Source organism: Nerophis lumbriciformis, linkage group LG25 (assembly GCF_033978685.3).
Source record: "Nerophis lumbriciformis linkage group LG25, RoL_Nlum_v2.1, whole genome shotgun sequence".
In the NCBI taxonomy this organism is placed as follows: domain Eukaryota; kingdom Metazoa; phylum Chordata; class Actinopteri; order Syngnathiformes; family Syngnathidae; genus Nerophis; species Nerophis lumbriciformis.
This window is the reverse complement of record NC_084572.2, coordinates 1,106,505-1,127,871: the sequence shown is the minus strand read 5'-3', so window position 1 is coordinate 1,127,871 and position 21,367 is coordinate 1,106,505. Positions and strand designations below refer to the sequence as shown.

At 33.3% G+C, this 21,367-nt stretch overlaps 1 protein-coding gene across 1 annotated transcript in view; it reads right to left on the bottom strand.

Annotated features, from left to right (window-relative positions):
• Positions 1-1,259: 1,259 nt before the first annotated feature.
• Positions 1,260-21,367, bottom strand: part of LOC133621496 (liprin-beta-1-like) — a 91,443-nt gene continuing 71,335 nt past the window's right edge. Inside the window, exons 20-25 of the mRNA XM_061983547.1 lie at positions 4,943-5,065; positions 4,743-4,868; positions 4,494-4,682; positions 4,292-4,420; positions 4,157-4,222; positions 1,260-1,448 (exon numbers count right to left, since the gene is read on the bottom strand). Of these exons, the coding sequence (XP_061839531.1) occupies positions 1,377-1,448; positions 4,157-4,222; positions 4,292-4,420; positions 4,494-4,682; positions 4,743-4,868; positions 4,943-5,065 (705 nt within the window). The 3' untranslated portion in view covers positions 1,260-1,376. The remainder of the gene's footprint in view (positions 1,449-4,156; positions 4,223-4,291; positions 4,421-4,493; positions 4,683-4,742; positions 4,869-4,942; positions 5,066-21,367) is intronic.

The window sequence follows — 21,367 nt, the reverse complement described above, 5'->3', positions numbered from 1 at the left end:
TTAAAGTTATGCAGTTATGTTTGGCCCCAGAGGGCTGCGTCTAACAGTGAGCACTATTATTACACCATTTTTTTAATGCATTTTATAAGTTGATTTTTTTAAACTAAAATGTAAAAAAAATATACCATACCATACCATACCAACTTTATTTATAAAGCCCTTTAAAAACAAGCACAGTTGAAAAACAAAGGGCTGTACACCACAAAGAAATAGAGGCAAAGGACAGACTAAAAAATAACATTTAAAACAGAAATAAAAATACACAATTAAAAAGCAAATATAAATTACCCTAAGAACAGTTTGTTGGATAAAAACAGTTTAAAAGTTAAAAACAGTTCAAAAAAGTTAAAAGCTAAAAACAGTTCAAAGTCTCATGCTGGGTTAAAAGCCAGTGAATAAAAATGGGTTTTAAGAAGGGTCTTAAAAATAGCCAAAGAAGGGGCCTGTCTCACATGGAGAGGGAGATCGTTCCAGAGTTTGGGACCCGCAACAGAGAAAGCTCTGGTAATATGGTAAGTTGCAATAATTCTTTTACCTCAAAATGTATATAATAGTATATTATCCATCCATCTATTTTCTTAGAAACAGTACTGCTGTTTTTATGGTAAAAAAAAAAAAAAAGAAAAAAAAAAAAAAAAGGCAGCTCAGTTGCCGGAATTTTGCTGTAAAATTAAAAAAATTTTTTAATGTAAATTTAAAAAAAAAAGCAATTCTACAGTAACATTTTAGCACCTGAGCTGCCAGTTTTTTGTTTGTTTGTTTTTACCGCAAATCAACAATTGTAGATTTTTCAGTACTTTTCGGTGTAAATGCCAAAACGGCATCACAGTTTATTACAGTAAAAATGTTTTTATTTTATTTTTTCCATTTAGAGAAAAATGCTGTAAAAACCACAGTCAATTTCACAATTTGACCATGAAATCTATTGCTACTTTGACATTGCACCATTTGATGGATAACTTGCTTTGAAATCATTATTAGTACTTATTTCTATTGAAAAAATGGTTTGAATAATATATTTTTGTATAATTCGACAATATTTAAGTGAACATAATTTGCGATTACATGTACTGAATACATTTAGTAAGAAAAGTTACTGTACTTTTTACTGTAATCTAAATCTAAATCTTTATTGATACATATCATTTCCAGGCTTTCCAGGGCCAAATAAAACAAAGTGGAGGGCCACATCTGGCCCCCGGGCCTTGAGTTTGACACCTGTGACTTAAGGAATTGACATTCAAAAAAAGATTCCAGACTCTTTGTTGAATTGTTTATTGCTAAAAAAGCGTAAAAACTGTGTAAAATGCATGAATATTACTGACTTGTATGCAGAAAAGTTTGTAGTATTTTGTGGATGTCAGTGAAGAAGACTTTCAGTGAGCAGCAGCGCCCTCTAGTGAGATGGCTGACATCTCCCCAAAGACTTCCTGCTCCTCCAGCATGCTCTGAAAGAACCACACACATTTCACTTTTTACACAATAAAAGCCTATTTTCCCACACTTTTCACAATAAAATGGCGTTTCGTGCCCATTCGACCTTTTCACAATAAAACCTCTTCCTTCACATTCAACCTTTTCACAATAAAACCTCTTCCTTCACATTCAACCTTTTCAGAATCATCTTCACATAAAATGTATTTTTCTGCACATTTTATTTTTTCACAATAAAAGCCTATTTTCCCGCACTTTTCACAATAAAATGACGTTTCCTGCACATTTGACCTTTTCACAATACATTTTCTCCTGCACATGTCTTTCACAATAAAATGCATTTTCCTGCATATTCAACATTTTCACAATCAAATGTTTTTCCGTCACATTCAACCTTTTCACAATAAAACCTCTTCCTTCACATTCAACCTTTTCACAATAAAACCTCTTCCTTCACATTCAACCTTTTCAGAATCAGAATCATCTTCACATAAAATGTATTTTCCTGCTCATTTCACTTTTTCCACAATAAAACCCATTTTCCCACACTTTTCACAATAAAATGGCGTTTCGTGCCAATTCGACCTTTTCACAATAAAACATTTTCTCCTGCACGTTTGTCTTTATAACAAATTATAACATGTATTTTCCTGCATATTCAACATTTTCACAATAAAATGTTTTTTTTCCTTCACATTCAACCTTTTCACAATAAAACCTCTTCCATCACATTCAACATTTTCACAATAAAACCTCTTCCTTCACATTCAACCTTTTCAGAATCAGAATTATCTTCACATAAAATGTATTTTTCTGCACATTTTATTTTTTTCACAATAAAGCCTATTTTCCTGCACTTTTCACAATAAAATGACGTTTCCTGCACGTTTGACCTTTTCACAATAAAACCTTTTCTCCTGCACGTTTGTCTTTATCACAATAAAATGTTTTTTCCCTTCACGTTCAACCCTTTCACAATAAAACCTCTTCCTTCTCAGAATGAGAATCATCTTCACATTTCACTATTTCCACAATAAAACCTATTTTCCCACACTTTTCACAATAAAATGTCGTTTCGTGCACATTCGACCTTTTCACAATAAAACATTTTCTCCTGCACATTTGTCTTTATCACAAATTATAAAATGTATTTTCCTGCCTATTCAACATTTTCACAATAAAATGTTTTTCCTTCACATTCAACCTTTTTACAATAAAACCTCTTCCTTCACATTCAACCTTTTCACAATAAAACCTCTTCCTTCACATTCAACCTTTTCAGAATCAGAATTATCTTCACATAAAATGTATTTTGCTGCACATTTTATTTTTTCACAATAAAGCCTATTTTACCCCCGCACTTTTCACAATAAAATGACGTTTCCTGCACGTTTGACCTTTTCACAATAAAACATTTTCTCCTGCACGTTTGTCTTTATCACAAATTATAACATGTATTTTCCTGCATATTCAACATTTTCACAATAAAATGTTTTTCCTTCACATTCAACCTTTTTAGAATCAGAATTATCTTCACATAAAATGTGTGTAAAATTCACATAAAATGTGTAAAATTTTCCTGCACATTTCCTTTTTTCACAATAAAATCTATTTCCCCGCACTTTTCACAATAAAATGGCGTTTCGTGCACATTCGACCTTTTCACAATAAAACATTTTCTCCTGCACGTTTGTCTTTATCACAAATTATAACATGTATTTTCCTGCATATTCAACCTTTTCACAATAAAATGTTTTTCCTTCACATTCAACCTTTTCACAATAAAACCTCTTCCTTCACATTCAACCTTTTCACAATAAAACCTCTTCCTTCACATTCAACCTTTTTAGAATCAGAATTATCTTCACATAAAATGTATTTCCTGCACATTTCCTTTTTCCACAATAAAACCTATTTTCCCGCCCTTTTCCCAATAAAATGACGTTTTCTGCACATTTGACCTTTTCACAATAAAACAATTTCTCCTGCACATCTGTCTTTATCACAATAAAATGGATTTTCCTGCATTTTCACAATAAAATAGATTTTCCTTCACATTCAACCTTTTCACAATAAAACCTCTTCCTTCACATTCAACCTTTTCAGAATCGGAACCATCTTCAGATAAAATGTATTTTCCTGCACATTTCCTTTTTTCACAATAAAATCTATTTCGCCGCACTTTTCACAATAAAATGACGTTTCATGCACATTCGACCTTTTCACAATAAAACCTTTTCTCCTGCACGTTTGTCTTTATCACAATAAAATGTTTTTTCCCTTCACGTTCAACCTTTTCACAATAAAACCTCTTCCTTCACATTCAACCTTTTCAGACTCAGAATTATCTTCACATAAAATGTATTTTTCTGCTCATTTCACTTTTCCTCAATAAAACCTATTTTCCCGCCCTTTTCCCAATAAAATGACGTTTTCTGCACATTTGACCTTTTCACAATAAAAACATTTCTCCTGCACATCTGTATTTATCACAATAAAATGTATTTTCCTTCACATTCAACCTTTTCAGAATAAGAATCATCTTCAGATAAATTTATTTTCCTGCACATTTCCTTTTTTCACAATAAAATCTATTTCCCCGCACTTTTCACAATAAAATGGCGTATCTGCACATTCAACCTTTTCACAATAAAACATAACAATTCTGGAAAAAAGCACCCGGGTGAGACAATTTGAAGAAAGGAGGACGCCAGCGACTCACCGTCAGATTGTTGATGCCTTCAGAAAAAGCTCCGATCTGTCTCACGGTGCCCTCAGAGTCCTCCATCTGACAAAGCGCACGTTAGCACGTTAGCACGTTAGCGCTCGCCCCGAGATGAAAAGACGAGTGGCGCACCTGCTCCAAGTTGTCCCGGAAGAGCCGCAGCCCCGCGTGGAAGCCGTGGTCCACGTCCATCGGACACACGTACTCCTCGCCGTCATCGTGGCGTTTCTTCCTGAGCGTGCCGAAGGACAAACGTCTGGGCTGGGGGGGAAAGCAGACGAGGGTGAGCGAGAAGTTCCTTCTTCAAAAGCGGCGCCGCCGGGACCGCGCCCACCTTGACCTTGGCGGCGGCGGTGAGCACGGCGTGGTCGGGGTTCTCCAGACATTCCTGCTTGAGTCGCTGGGGCTCGGCGCCGACGAGCAGGTGGAAGTGCGTGGCCAGGTGGCGCCGCAGCAGCGTCTTGCTGGCGGGGATGTTGAGCAGCAGCGCCAGCGCCTCCACCGTGAAGCGCGGCTCCAACACCTGCTCAGAGGAACCACAAGGTGACGTCTGCATCCCAGGCCCCGCCCCCCCGAGACTCACCATCAGCCCGCCGTGAACGCCGCTGCCCCTCAGGTTGGGAGCGTACTCGGCCAGGTCCGCCGAGCGCAGCCACTCCATCACCCTGTGGTTGGTCCACTGGCACACGTCGGCCGGACTCATGTGGTTCTCCACCGGGACCGAGACAACAACGGGTAAGTGGGCGGAGCCTAAGTGCGGCGTGGGGACCTTGAGGGCGTTACCTCGTCAGACGGCCGTCGCCTGAGACAGTTGGGCGAGAAGGAGTTGATGCGCAGGACCTGAATGGCTCTTTTGACGCTGAGGTGGTGGAGAACACTGCCCACCTTCAAGGACAGCAGCTCCTCCTGTCAAGCCATCAGCAAAACTCACTCACTTGTAGTCTTTTCACAATAAAACTTCTTCCTTCACACTCAACCTTCTCACAATAAAACCTCTTTTGCGGCACATTAAACCCTCCATCCAACCATGATCTTTTCACAATAAATATATTTTCCTACACATTCAACCTTTTCAAAATAAAACATCTTTCTCTGCACATTTCACTTTTTCACAATAAAACCTATTTCCCCGCACTTTTCCCAATAAAATGGCGTTTCCTGCACATTAGACCTCTTCACAATAAAACATTTTCTCCTGCATGTTTGTCTTTATCACAATAAAATGTATTTTCCTGCATATGCAACATTTTCACAATAAAATGTATTTTACTGCATATTCAACATTTTATTGTGAAAATGTTGAATATGCAGGAAAATACATTTTATTGAATCATTTTCAGATAAAATGTATTTTCCTGCACATTTCACTTTTTCAAAATAAAACCTATTTCCCCTCACTTTTCACAATAAAATGGTGTTTCCTGCACATTAGACCTTTTCATAATAAAACATTTTCTCCTGCACTTTTGTCTATCACAATAAAATGTATCCATCCATCCATTTTCTACCGCTTGTCCCGTTCGGGGTCGCGGGCAATAAAATATACTTTCCTGCATATTAAACATTTTCACAATAAAGTGTTTTTTCCTTCACATTCAACCTTTTCACAATAAAACCTCTTCCTTCACATTCAACCTTTTCACAATAAAAATTCCCTCTTCACATTCAACCTTTTTACAATCAGAATCATCTTCACATAAAATGTATTTTCCTGCACATTTCACTTTTTCACAATAAAACCTATTTCCCCGCACTTTTCCCAATAAAATGGCGTTTCCTGCACATTAGACCTCTTCACAATAAAACATTTTCTCCTGCATGTTTGTCTTTATCACAATAAAATGTATTTTCCTGCATATGCAACATTTTCACAATAAAATGTATTTTCCGGCATATTCAACCTTTTCACAATAAAACCAATTTTTTCACTTTCAACCTTTTCAGAATCAGAATCATCTTCAGATAAAATGTATTTTCCTGCACATTTCACTTTTTCACAATAAAACCTATTTCCCCGCACTTTTCACAATAAAACTTCTTCCTTCACACTCAACATTTTCACAATAAAACCTATTTTGCGGCACATTAAACCCTCCATCCATCCATCTTCTACTGATCTTTTCACAATAAATATATTTTCCTACACATTCAACCTTTTCAAAATAAAACATCCTTCTCTGCATATTTCACTTTTTCACAATAGAACCTATTTTCCCGCACTTTTCCCAATGAAATGTCGTTTCCTGCACATTAGACCTTTTCACACTAAAACATTTTCTCCTGCACGTTTGTCTTTATCACAATAAAATGTATTTTCCTGCATATGCAACATTTTATTGTGAAAATGTTGAATATTCAGGAAAATACATTTTATTGAATCATCTTCAGATAAAATGTCTTTTCCTGCACATTTCACTTTTTCACAATAAAACCTATTTTCCCCGCACTTTTCCCTATGAAATGGTGTTTCCTGCACATTAGACCTTTTCACAATAAAACATTTTCTCCCGCACTTCTGTTTTTATCACAATAGAATGTATTTCCTGCATATTCAACATTTTCACAATAAAATGTATTTTCCTGCATATTCAACCTTTTCACAATAAAACCTCTTTTTTTCACTTTCAACCTTTTCAGAATCAGAATCATCTTCAGATAAAATGTATTTTCCTGCACATTTCACTTTTTCACAATAAAACCTAATTTTCCCGCACTTTTCACAATAAAACTTCTTCCTTCACACTCAACCTTCTCACAATAAAACCTCTTCTGCGGCACATTAAACCCTCCATCCATCCATCTTCTACCGATCTTTTCACAATAAATATATTTTCCTACGCATTCAACCTTTTCAAAATAAAACGTCCTTCTCTGCATTTCACTTTTTCACAATAAAACCTATTTTCCCGCACTTTTCCCAATGAAATGGCGTTTCCTGCACATTAGACCTTTTCATAATAAAACATTTTCTCCTGCACGTTTGTCTTTATCACAATAAAATGTATTTTCCTGCATGTTCAACTTTTCACAATAAAATGTCTTTTCCAGCACATTTAACCTTTTCACAATACAAACTTATTTTTCTGCACACTCAACCTTTTCACAAGGAAAATTCCAGCAAGACATTAAACTTTTATAAAATACAACATTTTTCCTGTACATTCAACCATTTCAAAATAAAATATTTTTTGCAGCACATCAACTTTTCACAATTAAAACTATTTTCCTGCATAGTTGACATTTTCACAATAAAATGTCTAATCTTGCACATTTGACTGTTTCACTATAAAACACATTTTCCTACACATTCAACCTTTTCAAAATAAAACAATTTCCAGCACATAGAAGCTTTTCACAACAAAATGGCTTTACCTGCACATTTCACTTTTCGTAATAAAACATAATTTCCTGCACATCCTACCTTTTCACAATAAAACTTTTTCCTGTACATTTGACCTTTTCACATTAAAACATTTTCCTGCACATCTTACGTTTTTCACAATAACATTTATTTTCCTATACATACAACCCTTTCAAAATAAGCCAATTTCCAGCACATGCAAACCTTTTCACAACAAAATGGCTTTCCCTGCACATTTACCTTTTCGTAATAAAACATATTTACCTGCACATACAACCTTTTCACAATAAAACATTTCTCCTGCACGTTTGTCTTTATCACAATAAAATGTATTTTCCTGCATATGCAACATTTTATTGTGAAAATGTTGAATATTCAGGAAAATACATTTTATTGAATCATCTTCAGATAAAATGTATTTTCCTGCACATTTCACTTTTTCACAATAAAACCTATTACCCCGCACTTTTCCCAATAAAATGGCGTTTCCTGCACATTAGACCTCTTCACAATAAAACATTTTCTCCTGCATGTTTGTCTTTATCACAATAAAATGTATTTTCCTGCATATTCAACATTTTCACAATAAAATGTATTTTCCTGCATATTCAACATTTTCACAATAAAATGTATTTTCCTGCATATTCAACCTTTTCACAATAAAACCTCTTTTTTTCACTTTCAACCTTTTCAGAATCAGAATCATCTTCAGATAAAATGTATTTTCCTGCACATTTCACTTGTTCACAATAAAACCTATTTCCCCGCACTTTTCACAATAAAACTTCTTCCTTCACACTCAACCTTCTCACAATAAAACCTCTTTTGCGGCACATTAAACCCTCCATCCATCCAACTTCTACCGATCTTTTCACAATAAATATATTTTCCTACGCATTCAACCTTTTCAAAATAAAACATCCTTCTCTGCACATTTCAGTTTTTCACAATAAAACCTATTTCCCCGCACTTTTCCCAATGAAATGACGTTTCCTGCACATTAGACCTTTTCACAATAAAACATTTTCTCCTGCACGTTTGTCTTTATCACAATAAAATGTATTTTCCTGCATATGCAACATTTTATTGTGAAAATGTTGAATAATCAGGAAAATACATTTTATTGAATCATCTTCAGATAAAATGTCTTTTCCTGCACATTTCACTTTTTCACAATAAAACCTATTTTCCCGCACTTTTCCCTATGAAATGGTGTTTCCTGCACATTAGACCTTTTCACAATAAAACATTTTCTCCCGCACTTTTGTTTTTATCACAATAGAATGTATTTCCTGCATATTCAACATTTTCACAATAAAATGTATTTTCCTGCATATTCAACCTTTTCACAATAAAACCTCTTTTTTCACTTTCAACCTTTTCAGAATCAGAATCATCTTCAGATAAAATGTATTTTCCTGCACATTTCACTTTTTCACAATAAAACCTATTTTCCCGCACTTTTCACAATAAAACTTCTTCCTTCACACTCAACCTTCTCACAATAAAACCTCTTTTGCGGCACATTAAACCCTCCATCCATCCATCCTCTACCGATCTTTTCACAATAAATATATTTTCCTACGCATTCAACCTTTTCAAAATAAAACATCCTTCTCTGCACATTTCAGTTTTTCACAATAAAACCTATTTCCCCGCACTTTTCCCAATGAAATGACGTTTCCTGCACATTAGACCTTTTCACAATAAAACATTTTCTCCTGCACGTTTGTCTTTATCACAATAAAATGTATTTTCCTGCATATGCAACATTTTCACAATAAAATGTATTTTACTGCATATTCAACATTTTATTGTGAAAATGTTGAATATGCAGGAAAATACATTTTATTGAATCATTTTCAGATCAAATGTATTTTCCTGCACATTTCACTTTTTCAAAATAAAACCTATTTCCCCTCACTTTTCACAATAAAATGGTGTTTCCTGCACATTAGACCTTTTCATAATAAAACATTTTCTCCTGCACTTTTGTCTATCACAATAAAATGTATCCATCCATCCATTTTCTACCGCTTGTCCCGTTCGGGGTCGCGGGCAATAAAATATACTTTCCTGCATATTAAACATTTTCACAATAAAGTGTTTTTTCCTTCACATTCAACCTTTTCACAATAAAACGTCTTCCTTCACATTCAACCTTTTTACAATCAGAATCATCTTCACATAAAATGTATTTTCCTGCACATTTCATTTTTTCACAATAAAACCTATTTTCCCGCACTTTTCCCAATAAAATGGTGTTTCCTGCACATTAGACCTTTTCACAATAAAACATTTTCTCCCGCACTTTTGTCTTTGTCACAATAAAATGTATTTTCCTGCATATTCAACATTTTCACAATAAAATGTATTTTCCTGCATATTCAACATTTTCACAATAAAATGTATTTTCCTGCATATTCAACCTTTTCACAATAAAACCTCTTTTTTTCACTTTCAACCTTTTCAGAATCAGAATCATCTTCAGATAAAATGTATTTTCCTGCACATTTCACAATAAAACCTATTTCCCCGCACTTTTCACAATAAAACTTCTTCCTTCACATTCAACCTTCTCACAATAAAACCTCTTTTGCGGCACATTAGACCCTCCATCCATCCATCTTCTACTGATCTTTTCACAATAAATATATTTTCCTACACATTCAACCTTTTCAAAATAAAACATCCTTCTCTGCACATTTCACTTTTTCACAATAGAACCTATTTTCCCGCACTTTTCCCAATGAAATGTCGTTTCCTGCACAATAGACCTTTTCACACTAAAACATTTTCTCCTGCACGTTTGTCTTTATCACAATAAAATGTATTTTCCTGCAAATGCAACATTTTATTGTGAAAATGTTGAATATTCAGGAAAATACATTTTATTGAATCATCTTCAGATAAAATGTCTTTTCCTGCACATTTCACTTTTTCACAATAAAACCTATTTTCCCACACTTTTCCCTATGAAATGGTGTTTCCTGCACATTAGACCTTTTCACAATAAAACATTTTCTCCCGCACTTTTGTTTTTATCACAATAGAATGTATTTCCTGCATATTCAACATTTTCACAATAAAATGTATTTTCCTGCATATTCAACCTTTTCACAATAAAACCTCTTTTTTCACTTTCAACCTTTTCAGAATCACAATCATCTTCAGATAAAATGTATTTTCCTGCACATTTAACTTTTTCACAATAAAACCTAATTTTCCCACACTTTTCACAATAAAACTTCTTCCTTCACACTCAACCTTCTCACAATAAAACCTCTTTTGCGGCACATTAAACCCTCCATCCATCCATCTTCTACCGATCTTTTCACAATAAATATATTTTCCTACGCATTCAACCTTTTCAAAATAAAACATCCTTCTCTGCACATTTCAGTTTTTCACAATAAAACCTATTTCCCCGCACTTTTCCCAATGAAATGACGTTTCCTGCACATTAGACCTTTTCACAATAAAACATTTTCTCCTGCACGTTTGTCTTTATCACAATAAAATGTATTTTCCTGCATATGCAACATTTTCACAATAAAATGTATTTTACTGCATATTCAACATTTTATTGTGAAAATGTTGAATATGCAGGAAAATACATTTTATTGAATCATTTTCAGATAAAATGTATTTTCCTGCACATTTCACTTTTTCAAAATAAAACCTATTTCCCCTCACTTTTCACAATAAAATGGTGTTTCCTGCACATTAGACCTTTTCATAATAAAACATTTTCTCCTGCACTTTTGTCTATCACAATAAAATGTATCCATCCATCCATTTTCTACCGCTTGTCCCGTTCGGGGTCGCGGGCAATAAAATATACTTTCCTGCATATTAAACATTTTCACAATAAAGTGTTTTTTCCTTCACATTCAACCTTTTCACAATAAAACGTCTTCCTTCACATTCAACCTTTTCACAATAAAAATTCCCTCTTCACATTCAACCTTTTTACAATCAGAATCATCTTCACATAAAATGTATTTTCCTGCACATTTCATTTTTTCACAATAAAACCTATTTCCCCGCACTTTTCCCAATAAAATGGTGTTTCCTGCACATTAGACCTTTTCACAATAAAACATTTTCTCCCGCACTTTTGTCTTTATCACAATAAAATGTATTTTCCTGTATATTCAACATTTTCACAATAAAATGTATTTTCCTGCATATTCAACCTTTTCACAATAAAACCTCTTTTTTCACTTTCAACCTTTTCAAAATCAGAATCATCTTCAGATAAAATGTATTTTCCTGCACATTTCACTTTTTCACAATAAAACCTATTTCCCCGCACTTTTCACAATAAAACTTCTTCCTTCACACTCAACCTTCTCACAATAAAACCTCTTTTGCGGCACATTAAACCCTCCATCCATCCAACTTCTACCGATCTTTTCACAATAAATATATTTTCCTACGCATTCAACCTTTTCAAAATAAAACATCCTTCTCTGCACATTTCACTTTTTCACAAAAGAACCTATTTTCCCGCACTTTTCCCAATGAAATGGCGTTTCCTGCACATTAGACCTTTTCACAATAAAACATTTTCTCCTGCACGTTTGTCTTTATCACAATAAAATGTATTTTCCTGCATATGCAACATTTTATTGTGAAAATGTTGAATATTCAGGAAAATACATTTTATTGAATCATCTTCAGATAAAATGTCTTTTCCTGCACATTTCACTTTTTCACAATAAAACCTATTTTCCCGCACTTTTCCCTATGAAATGGTGTTTCCTGCACATTAGACCTTTTCACAATAAAACATTTTCTCCCGCACTTTTGTTTTTATCACAATAGAATGTATTTCCTGCATATTCAACATTTTCACAATAAAATGTATTTTCCTGCATATGCAACCTTTTCACAATAAAACCTCTTTTTTCACTTTCAACCTTTTCAGAATCAGAATCATCTTCAGATAAAATGTCTTTTCCTGCACATTTCACTTTTTCACAATAAAACCTATTTCCCCGCACTTTTCACAATAAAACTTCTTCCTTCACACTCAACCTTCTCACAATAAAACCTCTTTTGCGCCACATTAAACCCTTCATCCATCCATCTTCTACTGATCTTTTCACAATAAATATATTTTCCTACACATTTAACCTTTTCAAAATAAAACATCTTTCTCTGCACATTTCACTTTTTCACAATAAAACCTATTTTCCCCACACTTTTCACAATAAAATGTCATTTCGTGCACATTCGACCTTTTCACAACAAAACATTTTGTCCTGCACGTTTGTTTTTATCACAAATTATAACATGTATGTTCCTATATATTCAACATTTTCACAATAAAACCTCTTCCTTCACATTCAACTTTTTCAGAATCAGAATCATCTTCACATAAAATGTATATTCCTTCACTTTTTCCACAATAAAACCTATTTTCCTGCGCTTTTCCCAATAAAATGCATTTCTTGCACATTAAACCTTTTCACAATAAAACATTTTCTCCTGCACGTTTGTCTTTATCACAATAAAATGTATTTTCCTGCATATGCAACATTTTATTGTGAAAATGTTGAATATTCAGGAAAATACATTTTATTGAATCATCTTCAGATAAAATTTATTTTCCTGCACATTTCACTTTTTCACAATAAAACCTATTTTCCCCCACTTTTCCCTATGAAACGGCGTTTCCTGCACATTAGACCTTTTCACAAGAAAACATTTTCTCCCGCACTTTCGTCTTTATCACAATAGAATGTATTTTCCTGCATATTCAACATTTTCACAATAAAATGTATTTTCCTGCATATTCAAAATTTTCACAACTAAATGTATTTTCCTGCATATGCAACATTTTCACAATAAAATGTATTTTCCTGCACATTTCATTTTTTCACAATAAAACCTATTTTCCCGCACTTTTCCCAATAAAACGGCGTTTCCTGCACATTAGACCTTTTCACAAGAAAACATTTTCTCCCGCACTTTTGTCTTTATCACAATAAAATGTATTTTCCTGCATATTCAACATTTTCACAATAAAATGTATTTTCCTGCATATTCAAAATTTTCCCAATTAAATGTATTTTCCGGCATATTCAACCTTTTCACAATAAAACCTATTTTTTCACTTTCAACCTTTTCAGAATCAGAATCATCTTCAGATAAAATGTATTTTCCTGCACATTTCACTTTTTCACAATAAAACCTATTTTCCCGCACTTTTCACAATAAAACTTCTTCCTTTCACACTCAACCTTCTCACAATAAAACCTCTTTTACGGCACATTAAACCCTCCATCCATCCATCTTCTACTGATCTTTTCACAATAAATATATTTTCCTACGCATTCAACCTTTTCAAAATAAAACGTCCTTCTCTGCATTTCACTTTTTCACAATAAAACCTATTTTCCCGCACTTTTCCCAATGAAATGGCGTTTCCTGCACATTAGACCTTTTCATAATAAAACATTTTCCCCTGCACATTTGTCTTTATCACAATGAAATGTATTTTCCTGCATATGCAACATTTTCACAATAAAATGTATTTTACTGCATATTCAACATTTTATTGTGAAAATGTTGAATATGCAGGAAAATACATTTTATTGAATCATTTTCAGATAAAATGTATTTTCCTGCACATTTCACTCTCTCACAATAAAACCTATTTCCCCGCACTTTTCGCAATAAAATGGTGTTTCCTGCACATTAGACCTTTTCATAATAAAACATTTTCTCCTGCACTTTTGTCTATCACAATAAAATGTATCCATCCATCCATTTTCTACCGCTTGTCCCGTTCGGGGTCGCGGGCAATAAAATGTACTTTCCTGCATATTAAACATTTTCACAATAAAGTGTTTTTTCCTTCACATTCAACCTTTTCACAATAAAACTTCTTCCTTCACATTCAACCTTTTCACAATAAAACTTCCCTCTTCACATTCAACCTTTTTAGAATCAGAATCATCTTCACATAAAATGTATTTTCCTGCACATTTCATTTTTTCACAATAAAACCTATTTTCCCGCACTTTTCCCAATAAAACGGCGTTTCCTGCACATTAGACCTTTTCACAAGAAAACATTTTCTCCCGCACTTTTGTCTTTATCACAATAAAATGTATTTTCCTGCATATTCAACATTTTCACAATAAAATGTATTTTCCTGCATATTCAACATTTTCCCAATTAAATGTATTTTCCTGCATATTCAACCTTTTCACAATAAAACCTCTTTTTTCACTTTCAACCTTTTCAAAATCAGAATCATCTTCAGATAAAATGTATTTTCCTGCACATTTCACTTTTTCACAATAAAACCTATTTTCCCGCACTTTTCACAATAAAACTTCTTCCTTCACACTCAGCCTTTTCACAATAAAACCTCTTTTGCGGCACATTAGACCCTCCATCCACCCATCTCCTACCGATCTTTTCACAATAAATATATTTTCCTACACATTAATCCTTTTCAAAATAAAACATCTTTCTCTGCCCATTTCACTTTTTCACAATAAAACCTATTTTCCCGCACTTTTCCCAATAAAATGGCGTTTCCTGCACATTAGGAATATGCAGGAAAATACATTTTATTGAATCATCTTTAGATAAAATGTATTTTACTGCACATTTCCTTTTTCCACAATAAAACCTATGTCCCCTCACTTTTCACAGTAAAATGGCGTTTCCTGCACATTAGACCTTTTCACAATAAAACATTTTCTCCTGCATGTTTGTCTTTATCACAATAAAATGTATTTTCCTGCATATTCAACATTTTCACAATAAAATGTTTTTTCCTTCACATTCAACCTTTTCACAATCATCTTCAAATAAAATGTATTTTCCTGCACATTTCATTTTTTCACAATAAAATCTATTTTCCCGCACTTTTCACAATAAAGTGGCGTATCTGCACATTCAACCTTTTCACAATAAAACATTTTCTCCTGCACGTTTGTCTTTATCACAAATTACAACATGTATTTTACTGCACATTCAACATTTTTCACAATAAAATGTTTTTTCCTTCACATTCAACTTTTTCACAATAAAACCTCTTCCTTCACTATCAACATTTTCAGAATCAGAATTATCTTCACATAAAATGTATTTTTCTGCACATTTTATTTTTTCACAATAAAGCCTATTTTCTCGCACTTTTCACAATAAAATGACGTTTCCTGCACATTTGACCTTTTCACAATAAAACATTTTCTCCTGTCTATCACAATAAAATGCATTTTCCTGCATATTCAACATTTTCACAATACTATGTTTTTCCTTCACATTCAACCTTTTCACAATAAAACCTCTTCCTTCACATTCAACCTTTTCAGAATCATCTTCACATAAAATGTATTTTCCTGCACATTTCACTTTTTCACAATAAAACCTATTTTCCTGCACATTCAACCTTTTCACAATAAAACATTTTCCTGCATGTTCAACTTTTCACAATAAAATGTCTTTTCCAGCACATTTAACATTTTCACAATAAAAACGTATTTTTCTGCACACTCAACCTTTTCACAAGGAAAATTCCAGCAAGACATTTTTATAAAATACAACATTTTTCCTGTACATTCAACCATTTCAAAATAAAATCTTTTTTGCAGCACATCAACTTTTCACAAACTATTTTCCTGCATAGTTGACATTTTCACAATAAAATGTCTAATCTTGCACATTTGACTGTTTCACTATAAAACCTATTTTCCTACACATTCAACCTTTTCAAAATAAAACAGCACATGGAAGCTTTTCACAACAAAATGGCTTTCCCTGCACATTTCACTTTTCGTAAAAAAACATTTACCTGCACATCCTACCTTTTCACAATAAAACCGCTTTTCCTGCACATTCAACATTTTGAATTTCCCTTAGGCCAGTGAACCTCCCCAAGGGATTAATACAAGTTCATATCTATATTTTCACAATAAAACCTATTTTCCTGCACATTCAACCTTTTCACTATGAAAAGTATTTTCCTGCACATTCAACCATTTCACAATAAAATGTCTAATCTTGTATATTTGACTGTTTCACAATAAAATGTATTTTCCTACACATTCATCCCTTTCAAAATAAAACAATTTCCAGCACACGGAAACCTTTTCACAACAAAATGGCTTTCCCTGCACATTTCACTTTTCGTAATAAAACATATTTACCTGCACACACAACCATTTCACAATAAAACCTATTTTCCTGTACATTTGACCTTTTCACAATAAAACCTCTTTCATGCATATTTGACCTTTTCACATTAGACAGTATTTTCCTGCGCATCCTACCTTTCCACAATAAAACCTCTTTTCCTGCACATTCAACTTTTCACAATAAAACCTCTTTTACTGCACACTCAACATTTTGAATTTCCCCAAGGGATTAATAAAAGTTCATATTCTATATTTTCACAATAAAATGTATTTTCCTACACATTCAACCCTTTCAAAATAAAACAATTTCCAGCAAACGCAAACCTTTTCACAATAAAACCTCTTTTCCTGTACATTTGACCTTTTCACAATAAAACCTCTTTTCCTGCATATTTGACCTTTCACATTAGAAAGTATTTTCCTGTGCATCTTACCTTTTCACAATAAAACCTATTTTCCTGTACATTTGACCTTTTCACAATAAAACCTCTTTTCCTGTACATTTGACCTTTTCACAATAAAACCTCTTTTCCTGCATATTTGACCTTTCACATTAGAAAGTATTTTCCTGTGCATCTTACCTTTTCACAATAAAACCTATTTTCCTGTACATTCGACCTTTTCACAATAAAACCTCTTTTCCTGTACATTTGACCTTTTCACAATAAAACCTCTTTTCCTGCATATTTGACCTTTTCACATTAAAAACGTATTTTCCTGCACATCTGACCTTTTTTTTCCCAAAATAAAACCTATTTTGCAGCACATCAACCTTTTCACAATTAAAACTATTTTCCTGCACAGTTGACATTTTCACAATAAAATGTCTAATCTTGCACATTTGACTGTTTCACTATAAAACGTATTTTCCTACACATTCAACCTTTTCAAAATAAAACAATTTCCAGCACATAGAAGCTTTTCACAACAAAATGGCTTTCCCTGCACATTTCACTTTTCGTAATAAAACATAATGACCTGCACATCCTACCTTTTCACAATAAAACTTTTTCCTGTACATTTGACCTTTTCACATTAAAACATATTTTCCTGCACACTCAATATTTTGAATTTCCCTTAGGCCAGTGAACCTCCCCAAGGGATTAATACTACAAGTTCATATCTATATTTTCACAATAAAACCTATTTTCCTGCACATTCAACCTTTTCACTATGAAACGTATTTTCCTGCACATTCAACCGTTTCACAATAAAATGTCTAATCTTGCACATTTGACTGTTTCACAATAAAATGTATTTTCCTACACATTCTACCCTTTCAAAATAAAACAATTTCCAGCACACGCAAACCTTTTCACAACAAAATGGCTTTCCCTGCACATTTCACTTTTCGTAATAAAACATATTTACCTGCACATACAACCATTTCACAATAAAACCTATTTTCCTGTACATTTGACCTTTTCACAATAAAACCTCTTTCATGCATATTTGACCTTTTCACATTAGAAACATCTTTCCTGTGCATCCTACCTTTTCACAATAAAACCTCTTTTGCCGTACATTTGACCTTTTCACATTAAAACACGTATTTGTCCGCACATCTTACTACAAGAAAACCTCTTTTCCTGCATACTTGACCTTTTCAAATTAAAACATATTTTCCTGCACATCCAACCTTGTTACTATATAAAATCTTACTTCCTGCACATTCAACTCTTCACAATAAAACCTATTTCCCTGCACACTCAACATTTTGAATTTCCCTGAGGGAACCTCCCCAGGGGATTAATGAAGTTCATATCTATATTTTCACAATAAAACCTCTTTTCCTGCACATACAACCTTTTCACAATAAAACTTATTTTCCTGTACATTTGACCTTTTCACAATAAAACCTCTTCATGCATATTTGACCTTTTCACACTAGAAAGTATTTTCCTGCGCATCCTACCTTTTCACAATAAAACCTCTTTTACTGCACACTCAACATTTTGAATTTCCCTAAGGGAACCTCCCCAAGGGATTAATAAAAGTTCATATTCTATATTTTCACAATAAAATATATTTTCCTACACATTCAACCCTTTCAAAATAAAACAATTTCCAGCACACGCAAAGCTTTTCACAACAAAATGGCTTTCCCTGCACATTTCACTTTTCGTAATAAAACATATTTACCTGCACATACAACCATTTCACAATAAAACCTATTTTCCTGTACATTTGACCTTTTCACAATAAAACCTCTTTTCCTGCATATTTGACCTTTCACATTAGAAAGTATTTTCCTGCGCATCCTACCTTTTCACAATAAAACCTCTTTTCCTGTACATTTGACCTTTTCACATTAAAACACGTATTTTCCCGGACATCTTACTACAAGAAAACCTCTTTTCCTACATACTTGACCTTTTCAAATTAAAACATATTTTCCTGCACATCCAACCTTGTTACTATATAAAATCTTACTTCCTGCACATTCAACTCTTCACAATAAAACCTATTTCCCTGCACACTCAACATTTTGAACTTCCCTGAGGGAACCTCCCCAGGGGATTAATGAAGTTCATATCTATATTTTCACAATAAAACCTCTTTTCCTGCACATACAACCTTTTCACAATAAAACCTCTTCATGCATATTTGACCTTTTCACACTAGAAAGTATTTTCCTGCGCATCCTACCTTTTCACAATAAAACCTCTTTTACTGCACACTCAACGTTTTGAATTTCCCTAAGGGAACCTCCCCAAGGGATTAATAAAAGTTCATATTCTATATTTTCACAATAAAATATATTTTCCTACACATTCAACCCTTTCAAAATAAAACCATTTCCAGCACACGCAAAGCTTTTCACAACAAAATGGCTTTCCCTGCACATTTCACTTTTCGTAATAAAACATATTTACCTGCACATCCTACCTTTTCACAATAAAACCTATTTTCCGATACATTTGACCTTTTCACATAAAAACGTATTTTCCTGCACATCTGACCTTTTTTTTCTCAAAATAAAACCTATTTTGCAGCACATCAACCTTTTCACAATTAAAACTATTTTCCTGCATAGTTGACATTTTCACAATAAAATGTCTAATCTTGCACATTTGACTGTTTCACTATAAAATGTATTTTCCTGCACATTCAACCTTTTCAAAATAAAACAATTTCCAGCACATGGAAGCTTTTCACAACAAAATGGCTTTACCTGCACATTTCACTTTTCGTAATAAAACATATTTACCTGCACATCCTACCTTTTCACAATAAAACCTATTTTCCGATACATTTGACCTTTTCACATAAAAACGTATTTTCCTGCACATCTGACCTTTTTTTTCTCAAAATAAAACCTATTTTGCAGCACATCAACCTTTTCACAATTAAAACTATTTTCCTGCATAGTTGACATTTTCACAATAAAATGTCTAATCTTGCACATTTGACTGTTTCACTATAAAATGTATTTTCCTGCACATTCAACCTTTTCAAAATAAAACAATTTCCAGCACATGGAAGCTTTTCACAACAAAATGGCTTTACCTGCACATTTCACTTTTCGTAATAAAACATAATTTCCTGCACATCCTACCTTTTCACAATAAAACCTTTTCCTGTACATTTGACCTTTTCACATTAAAACATTTTCCTGAACATCTTACGTTTTTCACAATAACATTTATTTTCCTACACATACAACCCTTTCAAAATAAAACAATTTCCAGCACATGCAAACCTTTTCACAACAAAATGGCTTTCCCTGCACATTTCACTTTTCGTAATAGAACATATTTACCTGCACATACAACCATTTCACAATAAAACCTATTTTCCTGTACATTTGACCTTTTCACAATAAAACCTATTTTCCTGTACATTTGACCTTTTCACAATAAAACCTATCTTCCTGTACATTTGACCTTTTCACAATAAAACCTATTTTCCTGTACATTTGACCTTTTCACAATAAAACCTCTTTTCCTGCATATTTGACCTTTTCACATTAAAAACTTATTTTCCTGCACATCTGACCTTTTTTTTTCAAAATAAAACCCATTTTGCAGCACATCAACCTTTTCACAATTAAAACTATTTTCCTGCATAGTTGACATTTTCACAATAAAATGTCTAATCTTGCACATTTGACTGTTTCACTATAAAATGTATTTTCCTACACATTCTACCTTTTCAAAATAAAACAATTTCCAGCACATGGAAGCTTTTCACAACAAAATGGCTTTACCTGCACATTTCACTTTTCGTAATAAAACAATGACCTGCACATCCTACCTTTTCACAATAAAACCTTTTCCTGTACATTTGACTTTTTCACATTAAAACATATTTTCCTGCACATCTTACGTTTTTCACAATAACATTTATTTTCCTACACATACAACCCTTTCAAAATAAAACAAATTCCAGCACATGCAAACCTTTTCACAACAAAATGGCTTTCCCTGCACATTTCCCTTTTCGTAATAGAACATATTTACCTGCACATACAACCTTTTCACAATAAAACCTATTTTCCTGTACATTTGACCTTTTCACAATAAAACTTATTTTCCTGTACATTTGACCTTTTCACAATAAAACCTCTTTTCCTGTACATTTGACCTTTTCACAATAAAACCTCTTTTCCTGCATATTTGACCTTTTCACATTAAAAACTTATTTTCCTGCACATCTGACCTTTTTTTTTCAAAATAAAAC